This window comes from Ovis aries, chromosome 6 (assembly GCF_016772045.2).
Source record: "Ovis aries strain OAR_USU_Benz2616 breed Rambouillet chromosome 6, ARS-UI_Ramb_v3.0, whole genome shotgun sequence".
Lineage (NCBI taxonomy): Eukaryota > Metazoa > Chordata > Mammalia > Artiodactyla > Bovidae > Ovis > Ovis aries.
This window is the reverse complement of record NC_056059.1, coordinates 22094624-22122561: the sequence shown is the minus strand read 5'-3', so window position 1 is coordinate 22122561 and position 27938 is coordinate 22094624. Positions and strand designations below refer to the sequence as shown.

Sequence of the window (27938 nt, the reverse complement as noted above, 5' to 3'; positions counted from 1 at the left end):
CTAAGAAAAGTGATGGCACCCATTAAGTATAAATATCTATAATTATTTTTCTTTTACATAACAGACCAACAATATGTAGTCCTGAACCTAAAACCCTTTAAGTGTTGGCTACTGAGGCCAAATTCCTTTATACCTTTGGTGTTCATTTATAATGGTGTAAAATTTTAAAATGAGTACCCACATAGAGATCAATGCAGAACTGTACAAAAATATCTGAATGTTGGAAAATAGAAATAAAATAGAAATGAATACCATTTAAAAAAAACACCAACTATTTTTCTTCATATTCACATTTTAATTTTTACATGCTTACAAATTGAGACTTATTCTTAAAATATTTTTTTTTGAGTTCATTATCTCACCAACCTACAATGATTTCAGAACAGACTAGAAAGAGATTAATGTATTTAAAGACTCAGATACTTGTGAACAATGACATCATCAAAGGTCTTGTTTTCATTAATTTTCCGTTAATTGGAAAGAGAGGTTGGGTGAGTTTTCTTCATAAGCAGGTTCACTGTGGTCAGGAAGGGCCCGCCTTCCCAGCAAGGAGACCCTGACTGAAATCACAAACTCCAGCCTCCATCAATGATGACGGGATTACCCGTGACGTAGGCAGACTGCAGTGGTAAACACAGGAGACCAAACAGTTAGCCAGGTGTGTTTCTTCAGTTTTCCCGACTGAGACAGCTAAACAGTTTATTCTCATAGTACTAGGAAATCTCACTTAACAAAGAGAAGTTAGAAAAATCTGAATTAAATTCCAGATGATTTAAAACTGCTGCGTGTTCTCATGATCTGGGGCTAACTGGACTCTTGCTGGTGTCTGAATGCATGTCACATTCTAAGAGTGTTTGGTATCAGAATCAGAAAATTAAAATTCTGTGATACAGAGCCACTCCCTGAATTAGGATAAAGCATAGGCTAAAATAGTGCATTTTCATTTTGAAACTCAGAAGTATTCTAAACTAGCTGAGTTTTATGCCACTAATAAACTTTTGAACATCATCAAGTATGTCAGTCATAAAGTGGTCATGTCAATCACCAAACAGAACTTTGTTTAAAAAGATGCACATTTAGTTAATCAATATACATGGCTAATTCCAGGAACTGACTAGCACTAAATATATTTTTTAAATTTATATGAGTAATAATTACTATAATCTGTTAACCAAGAAAACAATTTATGCTAGTTTCAGACATCTAAATCTGTACAAAACTAAGGGATTTTAAGTTTCTGGTTTTTTTTCCCACAGAATTTTTATTTTTCCAAAGAATTAAAGCTGAAGTGATTCTTGTGGTAGAGATTCAGAAATATTTTAACTTAAACCTTTGGATAATGGATAAATCAAGACTCAAATCTGTGCTCTTAGTTTTGAATACATCTGAAACCTAAAATAATGGAAGAGGTAGGAAGGAAATGACATCATAACAGGAGTACAGAGTGTTGTAAAGTACAATATATGAAAACTAAGCATATAAAGTATTTAGATAAATGAGTGGGTTAGTAGTCACTCTACCAAGAAACAACCCCCAGTTTCTCTAAGTTTTTTTTAAAAGGCAGGCTGTCTGATCACATATGGACCCTTCAGGATCTTTTTAAACGGCAAAGGTGCTTTTGTTGTGTATTCCAAGCCAGAGTGTCCCCAAATATTTGCTAACCTAAGCTCTGGCTAAATCAGGGCAATTTAGCTTATCAGCAGTACCCCCAGATCAAATGAGCTTTTCTGAAGACATGGATTCAGAGAGATCAAAAAAGTCAATATACTGGTTCCATTACGATCTGTCCAGCAGTTTTCTCAGCTATGAAAAACTGCTACAAATAGTTCTGAGAAGTAGTTACTGCTCTGTCACTAAAACATTTCAACCTCTGCATTTGCCACATTCACCAACTACCGGATGTGTACAAGTTTCATTCAGGAGATGCTGACTGATCAGTAACACACCTCCTTACTCCCACCTACCCCTGCTTTTCTTTTTTTAGTTTCCCGGTTGGTTATTACTCAAAGGCATAAAACACAGGGGATATTTTTGTGCTCTATACCTTATAAGAAATATTTCTAAAAAAAATAGTTTCTGTTTTCACAACTGTATGTCATTGGTGGCTCAAATGCTAAAGCATCTGCCTACAATGCAGGAGACCCGGGTTTAATCCCTGGGTTTAGAAGATCCTCTGGAGAAGGGCATGGCTATCAACTCCAGTATTCTTGCCTGGAGAATCTCATGGACACAGGCTACAGTTCATGGGGTCGGAAAGAGCAAGTAACACACACACATACACATACACAAAATATACAGCAGCCAGTAAGGAAGAAACTGGTTGCTAAATACATGCAAAGTGGAAAGAGACAGAACTATGAATTTCCATACATGAATATAAACAAGTAAGAATTCATAGGGGAAAAAAGGAGGATGTAGGGGGATTCTTCTAAACAAATCACTGATAAAACTGAAAGCACCAGATGCTAATTCTTTGCCTCCTGGACACAAATCTGATTTACCCTTTCCCCATTTTACCTGAAGCTCTCACAATTTTGGAGGTTCACTGGTTTGATTTACATTAAATCATTGCTTAATCATTATATTGTTTCCCAAGTTGGTAATTTTTGAAAAGAATGATAAAATTGAGCAATTTAATTTTAATTAAATTGAGCAATTTTAATTTTTTTTTCAACCGTTCACCACTTCATTTGCTATCAGATTTAGCAACGTGTAAAGCTGAACGAGGATGAGTTGGTGGCTGAGGTCAAAGTGACCTTAATTACCAAGCAAATTAAGTCAGCACCTATCCCTACTTTGTAAATGCAACGTCTTAGCACCTGCATGTGATCACGTCCTAAATTACATTATTTTGATCAGCAAATTGTGGCCAAACGTGATTGAGGATAATGAACCCCCCTGGAAGAACAGTGCTTACTTCATCAGAGGCCAGGTACACGCAGAGCAGGGCTACTTCTTCTGCAGTTGCGAATCTTCCTGTTTTCTGTCTCTTTAGGAAATCGCTCAGTGCCTGTAAGCAGAAACCATATCGGACATCAGCGATGTGAGCTGAACTGTGAATGCACCTGCAACACCTTTAGGAGGTCAAAGGCAAGAGGAATCTACAAAGGAACCGCCGACTTGATTCAGCACGCATGATGCAACATACGGGACGGTATCATTATTGCTAACATCACTAACAGTAGACCAAACAGGACTATGGTAACTCCCAAGCTACTCAAACTACGTTTTATATTAAAACCTATAGACACTGTGACGGATCAGAAAGTTAGTACTAAAGAAGAGGGCGTTTTTATGTTTTTTTAAAATGTGGTAAAATGCACATAATATACAATTTAGCATCATAACCAATTGTAGTTTACAGTTCAGCAGTGTTAAGTACATTCACATTATTGTGGCACAAATCTCCAGAATTCTTTTTATCTTGCAAAACTGAAACTCGATACCTATAAAACAACTTCCGACCCACTTTCTCCCACCCCCTAGCAACCACCCTTCAACCTTTCTGTCTCTATGGATTTGTCTACTCTAGGTAAGGAAGCGGCATTTTTCTAAGCCACAGGATTTAAACATTTAAAACAGTAGCTATACCTCTTCAGGATTTGGTCTGGCTTGTATTCTTTCTTGCAGAGATGGGGTATCAACTGTCCCTAAATAAAAGGAAGGCATTCAGCTTGGTTACTTACTTAGACTGAAAAAGAAATTGGCAATTAAACTTTAAACTTACTTTCTGTATCATTCAATGATCAGTGAAATTTTTCCTCATGACTTGGAGTGACAATTTCCCCTCTACCTGCCTGCTCTTTTATTTAACAGTCTTATAACTTCTTTAATAACGTTTCTATGATTTTCAAAAACACAAGCTATTCTTCTTTGTCATACTAGGCAGGGACTCTTGGTGAAGCACCCAGCATTCCCAGGAAGTACTTTGGTCTCATCACATTCACATGATACTTTATGGCTAACTTAAGTGGCTCTACATTTTCCTCATTATCTTGAAATTCTCATTGGTTTCAAATTCCTATTTTAACCATTGTTTCATATTTCTTATTCAAAAAATATAATGTTAAGTTATTTTAATTAAAACAAGAAAAATAAAAATGACTATAAATGTTTAAATTGTGAGCAGCAATGAAGATCCAGCACAGCCATAAATAAATGAATTAAAAAATATTTTTTTTTTTTAATCCCAGTTAGTTCACATTCTGTAGAACAAGTTCCCAGGCATTTCTGTTAACTTCTGTGATCTGCAAATTCTCTTTACAGGGCCTTTCTTCTGCTGACAGTACTCCAGGAAGACCATATGATCCTTCTAAGGTCATAAAAAAATGACCTCACAGTCACAGCCTCAGCTCCATCCTTAGACCATGCTCCTGGGCGTGTCATGGATTGGACATCTGCTCGGAAACAATTTCTTTCTTTTGAACATTTTTATGGGGGTATAATTGATTTACAATGTTGTGTTACTTTCAGGTGTATAGCGAAGTGAGTCTGTTATACATGTACATACATCCACTCTCTTTTAGATTCCTTTCCCTTACAGGCCGTTGCAGAGTATTGAGTAGAGTTCCCTGTGCTATACAGCAGATTCATTAGTTATCTATATTATATAGAGTACTGTGTGATGTCAGTCCCAATCTCTCAGTTTATCTCCCTCCTTCAGAACCAGAATCTCAATTTTATTATCGTTTGCCATTTCTCTGGAGAGGCTTCTTGCTGTTTAACAGCCCTGTCCTTAGCTTGCCTCTCTGCTCTCACATTTTACTGTGAGCGGGCGGAACCTTCTGCAGGCCGGATGGCTGCTGCCTTGGCTACATTGTCTGGCTCATCAAGAACATTTTCCACACTTCACAGTTACTGCAGGCAATAGTGTTGATGAAATTTCTTGCACCACATAACACAAATCTCTTTGTATCCAATTTCTGATGATATTTTCCTCACTTCCCTCATCAACAGCCTCCTTGGAGTCCACAATTCTACCAACGGTGTGCTCAAGACAACCTCCTCAAAATTCTCGCTGCCCACTGGGGCAGATGCACACCATATCTTACATGTGACCGGTATTAATGACCAAGGGTTTCCTTTGTGGTTCAGACGGTAAAGAATCTGCTTACAATGCGGGAGACCGGGGCTCGATCCCTGGGTCAGAAAGGCCCCCTGGAGAAGGAAATGGCAACCTACTCCAGTATTTCTTGCCTGGAGAATTCCATGGACAGAGAAGCCTGGTGGGCTATGGTCCATGGGGTCGAAGAGCTGGACATGACTGAGGAACTGACACGTGAAGGCTGAGCGGCAAGCCTAGTCCTCTCACTCGATTCCAGCCACCTGACTCCACTGAATCCCTACACAGACTGAATCCCTGCCACCATCCACACCAGTCTGGTGTTGAAGTGTTGTCCGTCAGTAACACCCCAGACTCTCATTCCTTGTCACATTTTCTTCTGTGACTGGCTCAGTGAGTCAAAGCTAGTTCCCTGTCCCAGACAGTGTGAGGATATATTTTCCAGTCTTCCAAAAAGTCCAGCTTTAAAACAACCACATTTTCCAAATCATTAGACATTTTATTCCGCTGGGTAAATGGCACCAAGAATAGCCAACAATATCACCAGTGTGTATGAGCAAAACTGTGTCTCTCCTGTCAGATCCTCCTCTTTCTTTTCTTAAAACAACATTTGTTTATTTATTTATTTTAGTTGTGGCACATAGCATCTTCAGTTGAGACATGTGGGATCTAGTTCCCTGACCAGGGATCAAACCTGGGCCCCCTGCAATGGGCGTGCAGTGTCTTAGCCACTGGACTGCTGGGGGAGTGCTGATCCTTCTCTTGGCTAGTGTTACTTGAGTTTACCTTTCTGGTCCAAGAAAAATTAAACAGAACACTTCAATCATGGAAATTCTGCAGCTCGAAGGTTACTTGGTAGCTTCACCCCTTTTATCTAATAAGTCAGTGGTTTTCAGCCAAGGGGAGACCATGAAGGATGAGATCAGAATCCCCTGCGTTGCTTTCCAAACCATACACAGTGTTCCCCATCAACTCCTTCCCCGAATTCTGGCATGCCCCTCGGGTTTGCAAAGGTCCCACGGATAACTGTGAAATGTTTCTCCTCCCCACCTCCCAACAGCAGTTGTGAACTACCAAGAGAAACTTTGATTCTGGACATGCAATACTGAATTCGGTTTCAGAGAGGAAGTTGGTAATTCCTCTTCAGCACCCTGAACCGGCCGACCTCATTTTACTGCACTTTGCTTGACTGCACTTCACAAGTACTGCATTTCTTACAAATTGAAGGTCTTTGCAATGCTTCTCTGAGCAGTCTACTGGCAGCATTTTTCCCATAACATTTGCTCACTTCATGTCTCTGTGTCACATTTGGTAATTCTTGCAATATCTGAAACGTTGTCATTATTACTGTATTCGTTTTTTTTTAATTAACCAATTTTTTAATTGAAAGATAACTGCTTTACGGAACTGTGTTTGTTTCTACCAAACACCAACATGAATCAGCCATAGGTATACATATGTTGCCTCCTTCTTCTGTGGGAGGGAACCACCTGCCATCTGTGATCAGTGATCTATGCTGTTACTGTTGCAAAAGGATAATGACTCACTGAACACTCAGATGATGGTTAGCATTTTTTTGCAATAAAATGTTTTTGAATTAAGATATACACATTGTTTTTTTAGGCACACTGCAATTGCGTGCTTAATAGACTGCTGTATAGTATAAACATCAATGTCCTTTCTACTAATAAGAATTTCTCCTTTTTTCCTCTCCTTTACATGAGGGGCCAGCATACTTTTTAGTCAACAGTGAGACAGAAAGTATTTTTAGCTTCGAGAACCATTTGGTCTCTTATAACTTCTCAGCTTTGACTTCAGCATGAGAGCAGACGTAACCAGTACAGAAGCAAACTGGGTGGGATGTGTTCCAATAAAACTGTGTTTACAAAACAGGTAGTGAGTCAGATCTGGCCTGTAGACCACGGTTTGCTGACCCTCTCTGTATAGCGTAAGTAAAGTCACTCAGTCGTGTCCGACTCTTTGTGACCCTGTGGACTGCAGCCCACCAGGCTCCTCAGTCCATGGGATTCTCCAGGCAGGAATACTGGAGTGGGTTGCCATTTCCTTCTCCAGGGGATCTTCCCGACCCAGGGATCGAACCCGGGTCTCCTGCATTGGAGGCAGACACTTTAACCTCTGAGCCACCAGGGAAGCCAAAGGAAGGTGTTAATCCCTCCTTTTTGTTTATGGGCCACCCCAGGTGACTGACTTGCTTCAGTGGCATCCTGTGTCCGAAGGCTCCTTTTCCTTCCTGCTGTGCTGGGAGTACAGTCTACTTTTCACCTTTTCTCTGACAAGATCATCCTGGCCTGCTTCCAAAACACCAAGCCGAGGCTAGTTATAGCTCTTAATCACAGGGTTTAGAATGGCCCCCATCCACACAAGTAGCATTTAAATATTTTGCATTTGTTAAATCAAAATGGCATCATTTATGCTAAAGCCCATGATACCAAACCTGTATTTAATGCCTAACCTAACTGCAGTTTCAGTCTTTACCAGAAATAGAATCTTAATCAACCAGTCTGGAATTTTCTGGTATTGGCCTCGTGGGCCCTCTATCCTCCCAGAGGAAGAAGAGGCAATCTTCATGCTATCCCCTCTTCCCTAGACTAGAACAGGGCTTCCCAGCTGGCGTAGTGGTAAAGAACCTGCCTGCCAATTGCAGGAGATGTAAGAGACGGGGTTTCAATTCCTGGGCTGGAAAGATCCCCTGGAGGAGGAAATGGCAACCTACTCCAATGCTCTTGCCCGGAAAATCCCATGGGCTGAGGAGCCTGGCAGGCTTACAGTCCTTAGGGTCCCAAAGAGTCGGACATGACTGAAGCAACTTAACACAGCCTAGAAAATCCTTTTCTTTTCTTTTTCCAATGACGTCTTTGCCCCATCCTCCTTTCTATAAATACTTTTATTCTGGAGTATAGTTGCTTTACACTTCTGTGTCTGTTTCTGCTGTACTGCGAAGTGAACAGCTATACGCATACATTTCTCCCCTCTTTTTTGGATTTGCTTCCCATCAGGTCACCACAGAGCAATGAGTTGAGTTCCCTGAGCTGTATGCTAGGTTCTGTTTGTACACAGTAGTAGATATATGGCAATCCCAGTCTCCCAGTTTGGCCCACTCTGCTTTCTTCCCCCTGGCGTCCGTATGTCTGTTCCCTGCATCTGTGTCTCTATTAGCCCAGCCTCCTTTTCTTTTGAGCTTTGCCCAGTGACAACACAACCTGTGGTAAACTAGCCTACACAGGCGCCTTTCAGTGGCAGCCAGGAGGTCAGAGAGGTCAAGTTCACAGTCCCACAGTGCCCAGCTCACCTGGACACACACAGTTGCACCGGATACCCTGCTGGATGAAGTCTGCAGCCACGGACTTGGTGAGGCCGATCACCGCCGCCTTGGTTGTGCTGTACACGCACCTGTTCACAACGCCTGAGAAGGAAAGCACGTGTCAGTCACTCAGGCGTGTCCGACTCTCTGCGACCCCGTGGACTGTAGCCCGCCAGGCTCCTCTGTCCACGGGATTCTCCAGGCAAGAATACTGGACTGGGCTGCCATTCCCTTCTCCAGGGGACCTTCCCGATCCAGGGATGGAAACTGGGTCTCCTGCACTGCAGGCAGACTCTTTACCACTGAGCCGGCAGGGCATATCACGCCTGAGAAGGAGGGGAGGAAGAAATAACAAGCACAGTCTCCACTGCTTCCTCATACTCCACCCTTTCAAAAAACTGATATCAGCTGTTCTCCATTCATAGGGCTAGTTTCTGAATCTGGGGACATAGTATCATTGTTGGCACAATTCAGGTGAGACTTCTGTGTTGACATGCTACATTTAAGTGAGAGCTGTAGCCTTAGCTTTTCATCATCAGTTGGTAGAACCCTTAGGTGGATTCCAAAAAAAAAAAAAACCAAACTAGGATAAATCAAAGTGAAACAAAACACAATTCAAACAAACCTATTTCTTTGTATTCCTCTCCCAGGAGGGCTTACTGTGTATCCTTGAAAGAAGGAATGTTATCTCAGCAGTAGCTCCTTCATCCTAAACTCGAAAATCCACCTGTACATCATGCATCATCTCCATGTCTGCATCACAGACGTGGATGCAGCTTGACCTCTCGCTCAGGGCTGGACCACACGTCTTTGTGCAGCTCTGCCCAATCCACAGGCAGAGGTCCATCTCTGGTATCATGAGGGCACTCTGCGCAGAGCTATGTTGTAATCCTATCAACGCTGCAGAAGCCGTGTGCTTCCCCACCTCTCTCCCCCTTTGGGGCTGTGGATTCTCTGGGGTCAGGGGCATCTAGTGGATGTTCAGTACATCTTTTTTGATTAATTAAATGGATAAATGTTTCCTTCCCCCATTTTGATCTTCATTTCTATATCCATTTAGAGGGAAAAAAGGGAGGGCAAAGCAAGCAAACTTTAGTTCCATGATTGGTTCACATTTAAGGCAAAAGGCTTGGTGCTTAATTCCAGTTAAAAAAAAAAGCAGTTTTGAACTCATGTGTGGGTTACATGATCTCTGCTATGCTTGTTCCCCAAACCCTTAAACTCCTGAAGATGTGCCAGTCTGTGGGGCATGGTTCCCAGAGGAAGACACGCCTACCTTTGATGCTGGAAGCCACAGAGGACATGTTGATAATGTTGCCAGATTTCTGAGCCAGCATCTGCCAAAACAAAACAAAGACAAAAAACCCCCCCCAAAACATGCTATTCTGTAGGTTAAAAATTCTACCTCTTTAAAAGATGTACATTTGGTGCCTTCCTGGTGGCTCAGTGGTAAAGTATCCACCTGCCAAGGAAGAGAAGTGGATTCAATCTCTGCTCTGGGAAGATGCCGCGTGCAGTGGAGCTACTAAACCCACGCACAGCACCTTCTGAGCCTGTGCTCCGGAGCCCAGGAGCTGCAACTCCTGAAGCCCACGTGAGCTAGAGCCTACCGTGTCCTGCAAAAGAGAAGCCCCTTCAGCAAGAAGCCTGTGTGCAGTGACCAGAGTGGCCCCCGCTCTCGGAAACTAGAGAAATGCCCACACAGCAACAAAGAGCCAGCACAGCCAAAAATAAGAACCAAACTAAAAGATGTGGTGGTGGTGGTTCAGTCACTAAGTTGAGTCCGACTCTTGTGACCCCATGGACTGTAGCCCTCCAGTCTCCTCTGTCCATGGGATTCTCCAGGCAAGAACACTGGAGTGGGTTGCCATTTCCTTCTCCAGGGGATCTTCCCGACCCAGGGATTGAACCCAGGTCTCCCACACTGCAGGCAGATTCTTTACCAACTGAGCTACGAAGGAAGCCCAGACTAAAAGATGTACGTTTACTTATAGTTTGCAGAGATACCTTATTAACTGTTAACATTAAGCATCGGGAAGCAGCCTTAACGGTCTCACCCAGTCACTCCCGGCAACTGACGGCCTGTGTACACATCGTCAGGAACTTTACTTAAGGGGTTACTGCCTTCCTGGGGCACAAGAGCATCAGCAAGACTACGAAGGAACCCTGAGCTAAATGAAAGGCTGATGAATGTTAATGTTACTGTGTGTTCCTGATGGAAAACTCTTACCATTTATCACATTCTTGTGGACTACCTACTGTGGTCAGGTACAGAGTCACGACCAGCGATTCTAAGACAGACAACTCAGTCCCGGCCTGCCTGTAGAACTACCAGTCTGATCCAAGTAGCCAATACAACCTGCAGCAGGAATGTTATCTCAGCAGTAGCTCCTTCATTCTAAACTCAAAAATCCACCTGTACCATCGCGCGTCATCTCCATGTCTGCAGAGTCCAACACAGAGAAGGAGTGGGATGTGCAGAGAAGGAGGCAGCCTAGGTTGAGGGGCACGCAGAGGACGGCTGATGTTTTGAAAGCTAGAATATTAGTTAGAAAAAGAAAAGAAAAGGGTATTTTGAGGACAGTAAACAAAAAGACTGTCACAAAAGTGGGAGGAAGGGATGAGTACAGCTGGAACAGGCTCCTCTGTCCATGGGATTTTCCAGGCAAGAATTCTGGAGTGGGTTGCCATTTCCTTCTCCAGGCCCGACTCAGGGATCGACCCCGGGTCTCCTGCACTGCAGGCAGATTCACATGGGTACCCACCCATGAATGTTTGAGGGGGAAGAAGTGAGAGTGGAGAGAATGCCTGTCTAATGGGTGTTGCAGCAAAAACAGCAATGAAGATTTTCCTCTGCTGAGAACAAGGAAAGGAAAAGAAACAGTGACCAGACTGGAGAAGAAACGTAAACGGGCCTGAAAGAGTTAATCACTCTCAGCTTAACCACAACGGTTACTAGCCTGTACCTTACAAAACTAACCAGACACTATGTAAATTACAACCTGCACCTTCTGCCCCTTAACTCTATGTAAATTACATCGTGGACCAGGTGCTTACCTTCCCCCTTCTTTTGGAGACTACCCCTTGCAGCTTTTTGCATTTCAAAAGAGGGCCACAGTACGATAAACCACAGAGAAATGGACCTGATTACTGGACTGCCAGGCCCAGTTATGGGCTACCTGATGCCAGCTCTGACTGTTTTGAAACCAGAAAAAGAATGTAACACTCTCACTACTTTGCTCCTTATCACACACCCCAAACTGTGAGCCCAATCTATGTGATCCCCTCAGATTCCGCAAGCGGGGGGCACAGTTCTTGAGGTAATGGCCTGCTGTGTTCTCCTCTTGGCCCACTGGGGATTAAAGCCATTTTCCTACTTTCTCCAAGCTCTGTCTCCGTACTTATTTATTCCATGTCAGTGGACAGAAAGTCAAGATTTTGGTGGTAATATGGGCACCAACATTGAAATCAGAGGGTGTGGGGATGGCTGTGTGCAACAAGGAGGAGATGGTGAAGAGTCAGAAAAAGTGCTGGGGGAGATGGAGGACACAGGGAGGAAAACCGGGACATGCTCTGTTATGAAAGGCAAGTACAAAAGAGTTTCTACGGGGGAGTAGTCTCCGTAGGCAGTGGAAGGGCTCTAACAAAGGAATCACTTCCGCTGGGGCAAGTCTCTCCAGCAGCTTCCAGAGAGGTGAGGAATGGAGAAGGCCATGGTTCAATGACCCAGAGATGAGTTTGCCAAGATTTTCTGTTTCCTTCTGGCAGTCTTACTTTCTGTTTTGGTGCTGAGCTACTAACTGCACTTCAGAGCACGAAGTCTAAAATAACCATAAGGTCTTATGTTGGATGGACTAAAGGGATACGAGGAGAGGCTGAGGTGACCCAACGAGGTCAGGTTTGCAGAAAAAGAAAATATTCAAGAAAACTTGTGTGTCTATAAAGAGGAGTCCTCGTAATAAAAGACCAGGATAATTAGCAAAGTATAATGGGGAAACAGTGGAAACAGTGTCAGACTTTATTTTTTGGGGCTCCAAAATCACTGCAGACGGTGACTGCAGCCATGAAATTAAAAGACGCTTACTCCTTGGAAGAAAAGTTATGACCAACCTAGACGGCATATTCAAAAGCAGAGACATTACTTTGCCAACAAAGGTCCGTCTAATCAAGGCTACGGTTTTTCCAGTAGTCATGTATGGATGTGAGAGTTGGACTGTGAAGAAGGCTGAGCACCGAAGAATTGATGCTTTTGAACTGTGGTGTTGGAGAAGACTCTTGAGAGTCCCTTGGACTGCAAGGAGATCCAACCAGTCCATTCTGAAGGAGATCAGCCCTGGAATTCCTTTGGAAGGAATGATGCTAAAGCTGAAACTCCAGTACTTTGGCCACCTCATGAGAAGAGTTGACTCATTGGAAAAGACTGATGCTGGGAGGGATTGGGGGCAGGAGGAGAAGGGGACGACCGAGGATGAGATGGCTGGATGGCATCACGGACTCGATGGACGTGAGTCTGAGTGAACTCTGGGAGTTGGTGATGGACAGGGAGGCCTGGCGTGCTGCGATTCATGGGGTCACAAAGAGTCGGACATGACTGAGCAACTGAACTGAACTGAACTGAACAGTGCTGAAAACTAAGCCTTAAAATTATTTTTTTATCCATTTTAGCAAATAACATAACCTGCTTTAATTAATTTTCCCAGTTTCATCAAGGTATAATTGAAACGTACAATCCATTTTTAATATACGTGGAATACATGTGCTGTGCCTGCTCAGTCACTTAATTATGTCTGCGTCTTTGTGATGCCATGGACTGTAGCCCACCAGGCTCCTCTCTCCGTGGAATTCTCCAGGCAAGAATACTTGAGTGTGTGCCCAGTCCCTTTTCTAGGGGATCTTCCCAACTCAGGGATCGAACCTGCGTCTCCTTTGTCTCCTGCACTGACAGGTGAATTCCTTACACTGAGCCACACAGGAGGCCCATGGAATATAGGTAGCCCAGTTGGGGCTTCCTGGGTGGCTCAGTGGTAAAGAATCCACCTGCCAGTGCAGGAGACAGACACAAGAGACGTGGGTGCAGTCTCTGGGTCAGGAAGATCCCCGGGAAAATGGAATGGCAACCCACTCCAGTATTCCTGCCTGGAGAACTCCACGGACAGAGGAGCCTGGTGGGCTGCAGTCCATGGGGTCACAAAGACGCAGACATGATAACATGATTGAGCACACACACACACAGACACACACAGAGTTTAATTTATAAAGATGGACTATTGAATAAGTTCAGTCTCCGATCTTCTGAAATGCAATAAACTCCCCAGGCAGTACTTTGGAATACAGTCACCTGGGACATGTTACTGCTGCCCTCTAATCCTTGGACTATGCATTTAGCCCAGGTCTGCCGGCTGATTCTAGAACCTACAGTCCTTGCCTTCCTCCCATGCTGCCTTCTCACCACCAGCTCAGCACCTGCGGTCTTGCTGTGAACGCTCCTCTCTGCCAGGTGTGACAATAAAATGAAGTACCTGGACACGGTTGTGCTGTCAAGCATCGACTTCTCAGAGACTCAGGCAGGTGCTACGAAGATCTCTAAAGAGTCCCTCTAGCTCTGTCTAGTTGGCCCTACCATGAGCTCTTCTGCCCTCCCTGACCAGAGCTCAGCTCCTAAATTTGGCAGACCTTGGCTTGTCTTCAGTGATTCCATGCCTGACCTCTACCCGGACCGACAACCGAGATTCATTTCTTCATCCAGCAAATGTCTGCTCAGCCCCTCAATGTGTGAGGGACTCGTCTAAGATTCAGCAAAGGAGGAAGACCCCCCAAATAGCCAAGACACTCCCAGATCCTTGCTGTAATGGATCTTCTCTTCTGATGGGCGGGCCTTGGATTCTGCACTGACCTCCTTTCACAGTACCTTTAATTTGTTCTCTGCTTTTTCAGTGCTCTTTTAGTCTTGGAATGGTTTTCTGTATGCTTATTCAGGAACCCTGGAGTTCATGGGGTCGCAAAGAGTCAGACACGACTGAACAACAACAATAACAATTTATGAACAAAAATTCCCAGTATTATTCCTGTTTTGACCACCTGACCTTACAAATCTGCCGAGACTCCAAACTCTGGCTTCCCCTGGAAAGTTCTAAGCCGGCACATGTGCATCATAGTTAAGGAACATAATTACGGCTGGAAAGGACTGTGGGATCTGTCACCCTCATTTTAAATAGAAGAAACAGATGCTGAGAGAGTGTCATCTCCCAGGTCCCGTGGCGACTCAGGGGCAGAGCGCAGGCCTGCCTAAGGTCTTCCGACACCTGATTCCAAAACCCCGGGTCAGGCCCGTTAGGGTCACGTGAACAAGTGATGCCTTCTGATTTCTCATCCCAGTCACTAGTATCTCTTGGGATTTTTTACACACGAGTGTCACTGGCTCACATGGATTATTGCTAAGTTGCTTTACCTCATAGGCAAACTCACTAATTTGGAAGGTAGCATCTGATATTTTAAAAGTTAACTCTTAACAAGTCTGAGTTTTGGCTCCCACTGTACCCTGCAGCGACACCCTTCCCAGTGTCTGCCAGACCTTCGGTGCACAGATGTGTTGCCGACACGCGCGACAGTCTTATCCATCTGACCTAGGCTTCCTCTTTTACCGTAGCCTCAGCTTTTCCTCCGACCCTGTGTTAAGGATCAGTCTTCAAGAAATACACTCCAGTTCAGATTCTCATGAACTCCAAACAGGCACACACACACACACAAAAGCAATCCTGGGAATTCCCTGGTGGTCCAGCAGTTAAGACTGCATATCCACTGCTGGGGATGCAGGTTTGATCCCTGGTAAAAGGCGTGCTGCGATTCGTGGGGTCGCAAAGAGTTGGACACAACTGAGCGACTGAACTGAACTGAAAGGGAACTAAGATCCTGCATGCCGTGTAGTTTGGCCAAAAAGAAAATAATAAAAGGAGGAAGTTTTAAAAATGTGTATATTTTAAAAATTTGCTAGTTCAACATTCCATGTGTATGTTAGTTGCTCAGTTGTGTCCGACTCTTTGTGACACCATGGACTATAGCCCACCAGGCTCCTCTGTCCATGGGATTCTCCAGGCAAGAGTACTGGAGTGGGATACCATTTCCTACTCCAGGGGATCTTCCAGACCCAGGGATCGAACCCAGGTCTCCTGCATTGCAGGCAGATTCTTTACCAGCGGAGCCACCAGGGCCAATCCAAAGATTCCTTCTAGACACTAAAGAAGTAGATTAAAAAAGTTCCCTCATTACTAAATCAATTTCTCCAATTTTCCTTTTAGCTTACTTCTGTATCTTTCTTGATGTTAGGCTTAATGTCCGCAGCAAAGCATCAGCAACTGTGTTGCCATCAGAAAACTCATCTCCCGCCCTGGGCTGGGGCAGCATTCACTGTGTCAGTCACCTAACCCAGCTGGGGTGGAAGAGAGGGGCAGCTCTGCTGCATTTCAGTTCAGTTCAGGTCAGGTCAGTTGCTCAGTTGTGTCCAACTCTTTGCGACACACCAGGCCTCCCTGTCCATCACCAACTCCCGGAGTTCACTCAGACTCATATCCATAGAGTCGGTGATGCCATCCAGCCATCTTGTCCTCGGTCGTCCCCTTCTCCTCCTGCCCCTAATCCCTCCCAGCATCCGAGTCTTTTCCAATGAGTCAACTCTTCACATGAGGTGGCCAAAGTATTGGAGTTTCACCTTTAGCATCAGTCCTTCCAAAGAATACCCAGGACTGATCTCCTTTAGAATGGACTGTTTGGATCTCCTTCCAGTCCAAGGGACTCTCAAGAGTCTCCTAGAGGTTGCTCAAACTCATGTCCATTGAATCACTGATGCCATCCAACCATCTCATCATCTCGTCCCCTTCTCCTCCTTCCTTCTATCTTTCCCAGCATCAGGGTCTTTTCCAATGAGTCAGTTCTTTGCATCAGGTGACAAAAATATTGGAGCTTCAGCTTCAGCATCAGTCTTTCCAAAGAATATTCAGGACTGATCTCCTTTAGAATGGACTAGTTGGATCTCCTTGCAGTCCAAGGACTCTCAAGAGTCTTCTCCAACACCACAGTTCAAAAGCATCAATTCTTCAGCACTCAGCTTTCTTCACAGTCCAACTCTCACATCCATACATGACTACTGGAAAAAACATAGCCTTGACTAGACAGATCTTTGTTGGCAAAGTAATGTCTCTGGTTTTCAATATGCTATCTAGGTTGGTCATAACTTTCCTTCCAAGGAGTAAGTGGCTTTTAATTTCATGGCTGCAATCACCATCTGCAGTGATTTTGGAGCCCCCCAAAATAAAGTCTGACACTGTTTCCACTGTTTCCCATCTATTTCCCATGAAGTGATGGGACCAGATGACATGATCTTAGTTTTCTGAATGTTGAGCTTTAAGCCAACTTTTTCACTCTCCTCTTTCACTTTCATCAAGAGGCTTTTTAGTTCCTCTTCACTTTCTGCCATAAGGGTGGTGTAATCTGCATATCTGAGGTTATTGATATTTCTCTCAGCAATCTTGATTCCAGCTTGTGCTTCTTCCAGCCCAGCATTTCTGCATTTCACTAGGGTTCAATTTACAACCCTAAACTGAGCCGGTTGTGTGCAAAGTCCACCTCGTTCATTGTCTGAGCCTGTGCTCTCTGCTACTGCTGGCTCATAAGCTCATCTGTAGTCAATGTTTTTCATATTTGTGTTCCCCTCCCCCAGAGCACCTAGTGTGGCACTCTCAGTTGAAAGGCACTTAATGCTTGTTTGTAAAATAAATTAAAAACAGTGATGAGTTGTGTGAAGGCTGGTGAATGCAAGGGCAGCAGACTCAGGAGGAATACTCTCTCTTAAGCACACGCTGTCTCTCACCTTGCTGGTACCTCTGTGGTTCGGCTGAAAGCAGGAGTGCAGAATACTCAGGGTACAGAAAAGCAATGAGAGTGTGCCCAGACACTGACGCTCAAGAAGGGGCCCAGGACTTACCTGGTGGTCCAGCAGTTAAGACTCTGCCAGCCAATGCAGGGGACAAGCAAGGACTAACCCCTGGTCTGAGAAGATCCTACATGCCGCAAAGCAACCAAGCCCGTGCGTCACGGCTGCTAAGCCAGCGAGCCGCCATTACTGAAGCCCGCACACCTAGAACCTGTACTCCAAAACGAGAGAAGCCCCCACAATGAGAAGCAGCACAACTAGAGGGTAGCCCCAGCTCGCTGCAACTAGAGAAAGCCTGTGCACAGCGACAAAGAGTCACTCCAGCCATAAAGAAAGAAAGGAAAGAAAGAAGGGGCCCAGCTTCTAGGGTTCAAATCCTGGCTCTAACCACTTCCTAGTTGCATGGCTAGTTATTTGACTAGTCACATGACCTCAGGCAAGTTATCTAACCCCCCAGCTTCATCCCTCTGCACACTGGACGTGATAAAGCAATACCTTTCTCATCAGGCTGCTTTGGGCCCACAAGCCCCCTTGTTGTCCCAATCCCTGGAACTCAATCCCACATAGCTGAACAGTCAGCTCCCTCACTTCCCTGGGACATCTATGAAAGTTACACTTTTCCAGTGAGGCCCTCCTGGACCTCTCTGATAGCCTAGCATCTTTTTAGTTCATAGTACTCACAACCATCCCACATGTTATACATTTATTGGATGACATACGGTCCCATCTCACCTCTCAAACACAGGACTTTCATTATAGAGAGGACTTTGTTTAGCTCTCTGATGCCTTCTTCATCTGAAATGCAGCCTGGTACATAGCCCTTGAGTGAATGAAGTGGAAAGGTAAACGAGTTCATTTCTATTAAATGTCTTGATATACATGTTCAATTCAGGTTAGTCAGTATGAGAGCTGTTATCAGACTGGGGATCCTCTCTGGATGTCCAGTGTGGAGGCCCACTTATGCTCACGCTAGCGATGCTGGTCACCTCACCTTAGGAAGAAAGGCCTTGATCATCAGGTACATGCTGCGGACGTTGAGGTTCATCGAGAAGTCCCAGTCTGTCTCCTCACAGTCCAGGATGGTTCCGTGATGGACGAAGCTGGAGGAGTGATTAAGCAATGGAGAAGATGATCATCCTAAAAAACTCCCATTGAATTTCCTTATCCTTTCCACTGTTCTTTATTGGCTTGGACCATTGTCCCTTCCATCACCAAGACTACTAACAAGTCAAACCTAGTATCGCTTAGCACATTAGGTGAAGTATTCTAACAACATAAGCTAAAAAAGTTTAAGACCAAAAACTTCTTTTAAAAGAAAGCAGGAGTTTGGAAACTAAGAAACATAAGAAATTTTATACCAACTGCACGGGAAAATCACTGTCATTAAAAATAAACATGGATTTCTTGGTGGTCCAATTGTTAAGAATTCAGGTTCCAGGGCAGGAAACGGGGGTTCCATTCGTCGGCAGGGAACTAAGATCCCACATGCTGAAGACAACCAAGCCCGCTTGCCTCAAGTAGAGAGTCCGTGGGCCTCAATTCCTGCATGCTGCAGCTAAGACCTGATGCAGCAAAAATAAATAAATATTAAAACCCCCCCAAACCCAACCCCAAACCAAATAACACGCTGCATAACCATCATTTCAAGAGCAAGAGCGCCGCCTGGTGGCACAAATTTAACATTCTCAGTTCAGTTGCTCAGTTCTCTTTGCGACCCCATGAATCGCAGCACGCCAGGCCTCCCTGTCCATCACCAACTCCCAGAGTTCACTCAGACTCATGTCCATCGAGTCCGCGATGCCATCCAGCCATCTCATCCTCGGTCGTCCCCTTCTCCTCCTGCCCCCAATCCCTCCCAGCATCAGAGTCTTTTCCAATGAGTCAACTCTTCGCATGAGGTGTCCAAAGTACTGGAGTTTCAGCTTTAGCATCATTCCTTCCAAAGAAATCCCAGGGCTGATCTCCTTCAGAATGGACTGGTTGGATCTCCTTGCAGTCCAAGGGACTCTCAAGAGTCTTCTCCAACACCACAGTTCAAAAGCATTAATTCTCTGGCGCTCAGCTTTCTTCACAGTCCAACTCTCACATCCATACATGACAACTGGAAAAACCATAGCCTGGACTAGATGGGCCTTTGTTGGCAAAGTAATTCTCTGCTTTTGAATATGCTGTCTAGGTTGGTCATAACTTTCCTTCCAAGGAGTAAGTGTCTTTTAATTTCATGGCTGCAATAGTCATCTGCAATGATTTTGGAGCTCCCAAAAATAAAGTCTGACACTGTTTCCACTGTTTCCCCATCTATTTCCCATGAAGTGATGGGCCCAGATGCCATGATCTTAGTTTTCTGAATGTTGAGCTTTAAGCCAACTTTTTCACTCTCCTCTTTCACTTTCATCAAGAGGCTTTTTAGTTTCTCTTCATTTCTGCCATAAGGGTGGTAACATTCTCAAGGGAAATCAAAACTCCAAGGAAAATTTCCCAGGCAAGAATACTGGAGTGGGTTGCCATTCCCTTCTCCAGGGGATCTTCCCGACCCTGAGGTCTCCTGCATTGTAGGCAGATTCTTTACCATCTGAGCCATCAGGGAAATCCATTAAAAAATAAATAAAAAACAAATGAGAATAGAATGCTTAACTACTACTTCAAGAGCACCCTCTGGTCGCACAAATTTTACATTCTCAAGGAGAAATCTAAACTCAAGGAAACAAGTCTCATCTCAGGGTAGCAAAATAGTGCCCCTACTGTACAGTTCTAACATATTGAGCAGACATTGCAGAACAAAGCAAACCTTTAATATAAACCTCACTCTTTTGAAGTCACATTTCCTCAAGGAAGCTTTCTAAACACTTGAGTGCTACTCGATTTCACTGTCCCCTGGACCAAAATTATGTAATTAATTATAAAAGATTGTTGGTTCTGACACCACTGTATTTCCAGTTCAACTGAATGACAGCAAGAATCACACGCTCTATTTCTGTATCCCTTAGGTTGCTGAACACTTAACAGATGCTCAAAAACTAATTTTGCTAGTTGTTTTTTCCACAGTTCTGCGTATATCCTCATGAGGGATGAGCAGGTTATTTATAAACCAGATCATCACAAATTGTTGCTATAATTTAATTTCCATACATTGTAACATTTGATAAACTATGAATGCAGAGGTTTTTTTTTCCACTCTGAATCATGATTAGGTAGAACCACAAAACTATATTAGAACGTTCTAGGATTCTTCTACCAATGCAGGGGTATAAATGTAACACTACCTAAGAAAAGTGGAACATCTGGAAGGTATCTACTGAGATGCTATTTACTCACATCTACTGATACGCCTGAGAAGGGAGAGTGGGTTCCAGCTCACTGAATCTACACGGCTGCAATCACCATCTGCAATGATTTTGGAGCTTCCAGTGGCTGAATCTACATGTAGCTGCTCCAGTTCTAGCTTACGTGTGTAGGTCAGGAAGCTTGGTACCACCCCATGATGTTCAATTAAGTCATTCTCTTTATGTTGTGTATAAAGGTACAACGTGAACCTTCTTTTGCTGGGATTGACTGTCCCGATAAGAAACACTGAGCTTGGGAGGTATAAAGAACTTGCTAGAATGTGCCAAAAAACTGGGGACATTCACATTTCAATAACCTGAGTACTTGGCTTCTGGTAAATGTATTCTGACAGGGGGTCATTTTAAAGACACTCTATGGGAAAAGTTTTTCATATTATTTTATCAGTCCTAGTGGAACATCAGTGACAAGTCCGTTGGCATGAGCCTGGTACCAGTCCTGAAAAGAGCAATGGCTTTGTGTTAGTGCTGGTGCCTTGAGTGACCCTAACTGCCTCTAGACCCCAAGCCTATGTCTATGGCTGTTTTACTTGCTGATCTTAATTGTAATAAAAATTCTGTCCAAAATTTTAGTCATATTCCCCAAGGAATATATTATGGTTCACAATGAATAATTTTGCTTTATCAAAATTCTTCGTGTGAAAGTTGCAGAAAGCTTTCTGTAAGAAGAGTGAAGTGAAAAATTGTGAATTACCCAGCAACATTAAAGAGAACATCAAGTCTCTCAATGTCATTGGCAAACTGGTCAATTTGCTTCTTCTTTGTGACATCAAGGACCCGAGTGTGAATACCTGAAATATAAAACAAAGGGTGCTATTTGCCTATATTTGCCTGTAATAAAGGATGCTTAGCCTTGAAGATTCAGCTGTTTCCAAGTATGACGATGGTAATATCCATATAGTAGGCTTTGTAGGATTGCTGCCCACTCGTAGGGTCTTCATAATCTTAAGACTATCAGTAAAAATCTTGAAGTCTCCCCATTTGACCTCCCAATAACACTTCTTTTTCTTCTTCCCCTTCTCTCTAGTCCATAAATTGAATGATAAAGGTCTTTTCTGAGTAAAGACTTCACAGTGACATGGGGACGATCAATAGCAGGTGCTTCTCAGTAAGCCAGCAGTAATCGCTGCGAGTCAGCTCATTTCAGCCCATTCTTCCCCCCAGAGGTCAAGTCCCTGCTACAGGGATGCTGGATTCTGTCTGTGTGAAGAGTAAAGGCAGGGGCGGTGGATAAGGTGTTGTTTTTACTTGTGTACTTTACCTTTATGTTAATCCTATTATTTTTCAGAAATAACTCTGCTGGCCAAAGGTATCATCACTTATTTCTGGACCAAATTACAAGGAGAAGAAATGAGAGCCCAAAGGGATGAAACACTTGAAAACTGGCCGCAAGAGATCTGGCATGGGGGTGTGAGAGATACACACCGCACCAGCTATTCAAAAACCCCTGAACGTTCTCGAACGGAAGCAGCAGTCATTATTTTTATGTTTTTTTTTTTTTTTTTTAATAATACATGGTTCATTATTCTCTTTTGGATACAGAAAGAAAAGTTTATAAACAGAAAGGGAAGACTGAAACCGAGGTTCAGAAAGGCCTGCTTTCTGTAGGGCTTTTCTATTCCAACAGCTTGATTTGTTGGAATTACAATTCAAGATAGTCTTGTGCAGTTAACTAGGTCAGTGAACTGATCTGTGTTGATCATGGAACCTGTTCTATTCAACTTCTAAATAAGTGCTCTGTTCTGATTTCTTTCCGAGTCACCCGAAGCTCTCTGATGTTGGAGTTAGGTTCAGTGTGGTGTATGTAGTAAGTGGTAGAAAGAAACTGTTAGTCGCACATGACTGAGTGACTCTCTGCAACGCTGTAGACTGTGGTCCACCAGGCTCCTCTGTCCACGGGATTCTCCAGGCAAGAATACTGGAGTGGGTTGCCCTTTCCTTCTCCAGGGGATCTTCCTGACCCAGGGATAGTACTTGGGTCTCCTGCAGTGCAGGCGAATTCTTTACCGTCTGAGCCCCCAGGGAAGCCCATAGTATAAGGGGTAATAAACACCTGAACAATTTCTTAGCGTCTCTGGCCATGATATGTAATGTTAGGGCTGAGCTGTTTCCAGTATAGCAGCCTCTGGCTGCATGTGGCTACTGAGCCCTTAAAGTGTAGCTAGTCTGATTGGAAACATGCTGTGAAGTGTAAAATACACACAGGTTTCAAAGATTTAGGAAAAAATGTAAAATACCCCATTAATAATTTTGATCATGAGTACATTAATATTATAGTATTTTAGATATATTGAGTTAAATAAAATATATTCTTAAACTTTTCACCTGTTTCTTTTAACATTTTAAATGTATATTTTACTAGAAAAAATTATGCCTATGACAAAAGTCATGTTTCTCTTGGACACTGCTGCCCTCAGAGGAGGGGGGCTCAGAAGTAAGAAGCTGTCATAATGACTGTTAAATGGTCACAGCCGACTTCATAATTAGCTATTGAATCCTTTGACATGTTGGATAAATAAAAAATTTTAAGTGTGCACCTTAAAAACTTTGTTCATACATTTAAGTGTATAGATTTTTGTCTGCAGGCTCACAGAATACAAACTGGGTCTCAGAGAATCTGGCTTTAAATAGAAGGCCAGTGGAGCTGAACAGCTAAGGAATTTTCTTTCAACATGTAAAGTGCTAATGCTTTATAATCCCCTGTAGACGCCAATGTCAAAATCAAGATATGGAGGTGCTTACCTGGGTACTTTTCCAGTTCCTGAAGTTTGGATTCATTGACATCTGTGGCTATGACTTTGGCACCTTCTCTTGCAAAAGCCTGGGAGACGCAATGCACAAATGAACCCTTTGTTTACTTGGTTAAACTGCTCTTGTGAACCGAGTCACTTAGCCTCTCCCCTTTATCTTTCTGTCGCTATTATTTTCCCATGAAGTAGGTGAAATTTCACACTCCCTAGTCTCACCTCGTTCTTCACATTTTTAACCAGTTTTATCGTTAATTAGAACGATGTGTCATACACTGTGCTTGTCAGTTGACTTTGTCCCTTTGTGTGTGTGTGGTTGTGCTCAATTGCTCAATCATGCCCCATGGACTGTAGCCCACCAGGCTCCTCTGTCCATGGAATTCTCCAGGCAAGCATACTGGAGTGGCTTGTCACTCCCTTCTCCACGGGATCTTTCCGACCCAGGGATTGAACTCGAGTCTCTTGAGTCTCCTGTTTTGGCAGGTGGATTCTTGCCACTGTGCCACCTGGGAAGCCCGACTTTGTAAGACCAAATAAATATTCTTTAAAAAAAAACTAGGATTCAGTTATTGAACACCTCTCAAAATACTACCTTTCTTTGATTTTAAAGCCTGCACTCTATTTCTGAGCAGAGACTACAATCCAAATAATAAAAGAAAAATGGGTTATTTCAACACTTTTCCTCTTAATAAAAGTGGATTATTAGCTCAGGCGGGGGTTTCATGTGTGAGAAGTTGATATAAATTAGAAGGCAAAGATAACTTGATAGTCTCATAAGTCTGGAGTCCTGCCTCTGAACTGACATAATCTCAGAAAACAATGCACTTCTGTAGGGCCCCTTCAGTGACTTTATTATTGTGCAGAGAAACTGAGGCAGACAGATAAGTTTCTCAGGTTAAAGGTTATCAGTGACATCACAGGATAAATGTGAGGTATTCATTCCCTCATCTGCCTGGAGTCGAGTAGTCACTTTTCCTTTTTGTAACTTAAGACAATAGAAGCACAAAAGGAAAAAAAAAAAAAAAGAGCAGAACTAAATAACCATGGTACCTGGCCCCATAACTAACTTTTGGTACCGCAAAAGTTAGTAAGCAAGCAACAGAAGATAATAACTTACCAACGCAGCTGCCCGGCCGATCCCCTGAGCAGCAGCTGTGAGGACAATGACCTTCCCATCAAGTCGACCCATCCTGGAACCTGCGGTTTAATCTACAGACGTGTATTTAATGGCTTATACTGTAGCCCGTGGCCTTGTGCAGTAACATTTAGAAGGAATGGTTCAACGGACTCCTTTAAGACCCTGAAGACACACACCTCTGTCAAATATTCCCAACACCTGAGAACATCCCCATCCATCTCCAAGAAGGCTTACCCTAAATGCCTAGCTTTGCATATAAAAACATTTAGCAAAGCCCGGTAGCTCAGTCAGTAAAGAATCTGGGTGCAGTGCAGAAGGCACAGGTTTGATCCCTGGGTTGGGAAGATCCCCTGGAGAAGGGAATGCAGCCCACTCCAGTTTCCTTGCCTGGAAAATCCCATGGACAGAGGGAGCTGGAGGGCTGCAGTCCACGGGGTCGCAGAGTGGGACATGACTGAGCGACTGAAGTGGCGCCTGATGACAGACAGGCATGAGGCTTCAAGCCGTCTTCAGGTTGCTTCAGCCTCTGCTGCTGGTGCAGCCCACCACCTTCTCCCCTCTGCCCCTCCCTGCAAACACTGCGTGGGTCCTCCCTACTGGGGACCCCTTCTTGCTTCCTCCCTTGTACACTTTTCTTGGGGTCTGTACTATCAGTCATCTGTGGTTTTTCCAGGGCTCTTGGTAAGATTTCACAGTTGGCCTCAGAGAGTCATTGAAAAATAAGAGTTGGAAAGTCAGAGCCTGTCCAAACCCCCCTTTTACACCTGAGGGAACGGACTTGACCTGCTCAAGGTCACAGGGCTGGTCAACAGCAAAGCCAGGACTAATGTCAGGCCTCCTGACTCTTCCGTATGTGAGCACCCTACCTCACAGCGCTGCTGATTAAAGTTTGAGCATTCAGCAGTAACACTTTAACAGACACAAACAGTGATTTTTAAAAGGGAGGACTGAGGAAGTCTGACAGGGGAAATAGGATCTACAGAAGATACCTGGTCAATGCTTGGACTGTAACCCAGATCGCAGGGTGACAGGAAAGGCTAGTGATGAGGTTACAGCTAGTGAAGAGTCAAGCAATGATCAAATGGGGCTGTCTGCAAGGAACCAAGTCCTTTCTCTCACCCTGCAGTTCTTAGTGTATGCCTCTGACCGCACAACAAGGCACAAAATGGCTGCTTTCTCCCAAGACATCATATCTGCATTCCAGGCAAAAACAATGAAGGGAGCAAAAGACAGAAGTCTTTCAGAGACCTGGCTTTTCTATTTTGGGAGGAAGCCCTCCTCTGAAATTCCAGCCCATGTTTTGTTGGCCAGCTTTAGCAGCAGAGGCTAAGAATTCGAGTTTTATTTTCCAGTCTTTACAAACTGAAAAGGGTAGGGGTTGGGGGAGGCGAGCTGGGTAGGTGTTGAGTGAGCTAATAGATAGCACATGCACAAAATTACCTTCCCAGTCTGCTCATTACCTGTCTGATAAAGAGTGCAGAGAGCTAGCTAGTCTAGCCTGGAGGGCTCACACGATCCAGTCATTTCTTTTTGAACTTATCTCTGTTCTCGTCAGCCAACCTTGGCTTTTTGCGGTAACTCGCCTACACTTTCAAGCCTCCAACCTCTGTCCCAGCTCTCCACGCTGAGGGCTAGTTACTCCTGTGGGCAATCGGTACTGGTACTGGAGGATTTGAGAGCACGACAGGACCAGATGTGTATTCTGGAAAGTTCACTGGAGAGCAGGCCTGGGGAGGGGCTGAGCAGCGGGTTTCCTTCGGAGGAAACTGCAGTCGTGCAGAGGCGGTGGACAAATGGAGGGGTGGAGGGCAGCGGCGAAAGAGAGTGTTTAAGACCTGACCCAGGGCCTGGTCTGGGTGCACTGATTTCAAAGAGATTACGTGGTTCGCCCAGTGTTTCACGGCTAGAAATTCAAACCCAGGCCTCCTGATCCTGGATACAGAGAAGATCTTGTGGTTCTAAATCCCCACAGGGCGCCAGGGCCTTGCGGCTCCGCGGAATTGGTACCCGTAACTGACCACGATGCCAGCGCCGCGGTCTGAAACCCATCTGAGTTTGTGCCGAGGCCACCGCCCCCGGGCCATTTCCGGTGCCTGGGTGCCTGGGTGCGGCACGACTGCCAAGGCGAACGCAGCTTGGGGACACCCCGAGCCCCTCCCGCCTGCCGTGGCGCTCCTCCCGCGGACTGCAAGGGAAGCGGGATGCGCGCACCCCGCCCAGCCCCTCGTCCGCTCCCCGGCTCCGCCGCGGTCTAACCGCTCTCCCAGCCCCAGTTCCTTCTCATTTTCTCCCATACCAGCATTTCCTCCAGTAAAACTCGTGCGTGTGTAACTTTCTCTAGGAGTCAAGTTTCTTGCAGGACCAGACTGACAGCGCGTGGGTCTAAGAACTGCCCCAGGGACTAGCTTACGACTTCACTGATGCTCTGTGATTGACGGAGAAGCAGGACGTTCACAATGCCTGACATACTTTGATGCAATTTTAGGTTTTTTTTTTTTTTTCCCCTTCTTACATGAGTGATACCTTTTAAGTTAAACCATGGTAAAAGTTAAGCTAAACATTCAATATAATATTTTGGAAAGTAAGAAACCCCAATAATCCTTACCCGCCCCCAATCCTGAGCATGATGTATTAAAAAGCTGCTACTTTACACTGCTGTCATCAGTGACTTTTGGCCCATGGCCCTGTGAAGGCACACGCCAGGAAGCTTTGACACCTAGAGAAGCGCTTACTAAAAGCGCTTGAAGCGCAGGGCAGCCGTTTTGCTCACTCATGACCTCCTCCGAGCTGTCCTCCTTCTTTCTGGGGTCAGATTTTAGAGCTAAAGCCTTGTAACTAGATAAACTGCACTATTACACGAAAACGCGTTTCTTTGGAAAAATGAGTGCAAACATAATCTGAAATGGCGAAATGAGGCAACTTTCAATAAATTTAACGTGAAAATCAGACAAGATCGATTGCTTACTCCAAATATTAGAATCAAAGTGCTATTTTTTTTTTTTTTAATTTGGCCCACCTTGCTTATGGGATCTTAATTCCCCGATCAGGGATTGAACCCCCGCCCTCCGCAGTAAGAATGCAGAGTCCAGAGACACAGAGCCTTTACAGGAATTCTTGACGAACAGGAAAAAGGATGTCTACAATAGACTCCTTTGGCTATTTTGAAAAACTTACCAGAGTTTCAAATTTGTTAAACATCCCTTCTTATCCTGAACTTACAGCTAAAAGTAATCCTGAAGGAGGTAATGTGCAGAACAAAGTAACAGCTGAAAATTAAAACTCTCCTTTCCCGCCCCCCACCCTCACCCCGCCGCCAAAGTTTCTTTTTTAATATATTGGGAAACTTACTTTAGAGCAGCAAGCTCATGGCGTCCTCCAGACCACAGCGCTGGCAAGAAACTT

General features: G+C 44.3%; 1 protein-coding gene across 10 annotated transcripts; it reads right to left on the bottom strand.

Moving 5' to 3' along the window:
- Positions 1 to 274: 274 nt before the first annotated feature.
- On the bottom strand, positions 275 to 27938 carry BDH2 (3-hydroxybutyrate dehydrogenase 2). 10 transcript variants are annotated; one of them, XM_042251184.2, is made up of 10 exons: positions 27885 to 27938; positions 24516 to 24698; positions 23394 to 23472; positions 21346 to 21442; positions 18302 to 18410; positions 9661 to 9721; positions 8373 to 8486; positions 3592 to 3650; positions 2918 to 3010; positions 275 to 620 (listed from the first exon to the last, which is right to left on the bottom strand). In XM_042251184.2, exons 2-10 carry the CDS (start codon positions 24585 to 24587, stop codon positions 567 to 569), a joined length of 738 nt encoding a protein of 245 aa, XP_042107118.1. In that variant the 5' UTR covers positions 24588 to 24698; positions 27885 to 27938; the 3' UTR covers positions 275 to 566. The 10 variants fall into 10 exon arrangements, 9 of the variants coding, with proteins under 9 accessions (XP_042107118.1, XP_060272811.1, XP_004009707.1 ...); XM_060416828.1 differs by having other exon boundaries at positions 23394 to 23499; positions 24516 to 24607; XM_004009658.6 differs by having other exon boundaries at positions 24516 to 24607.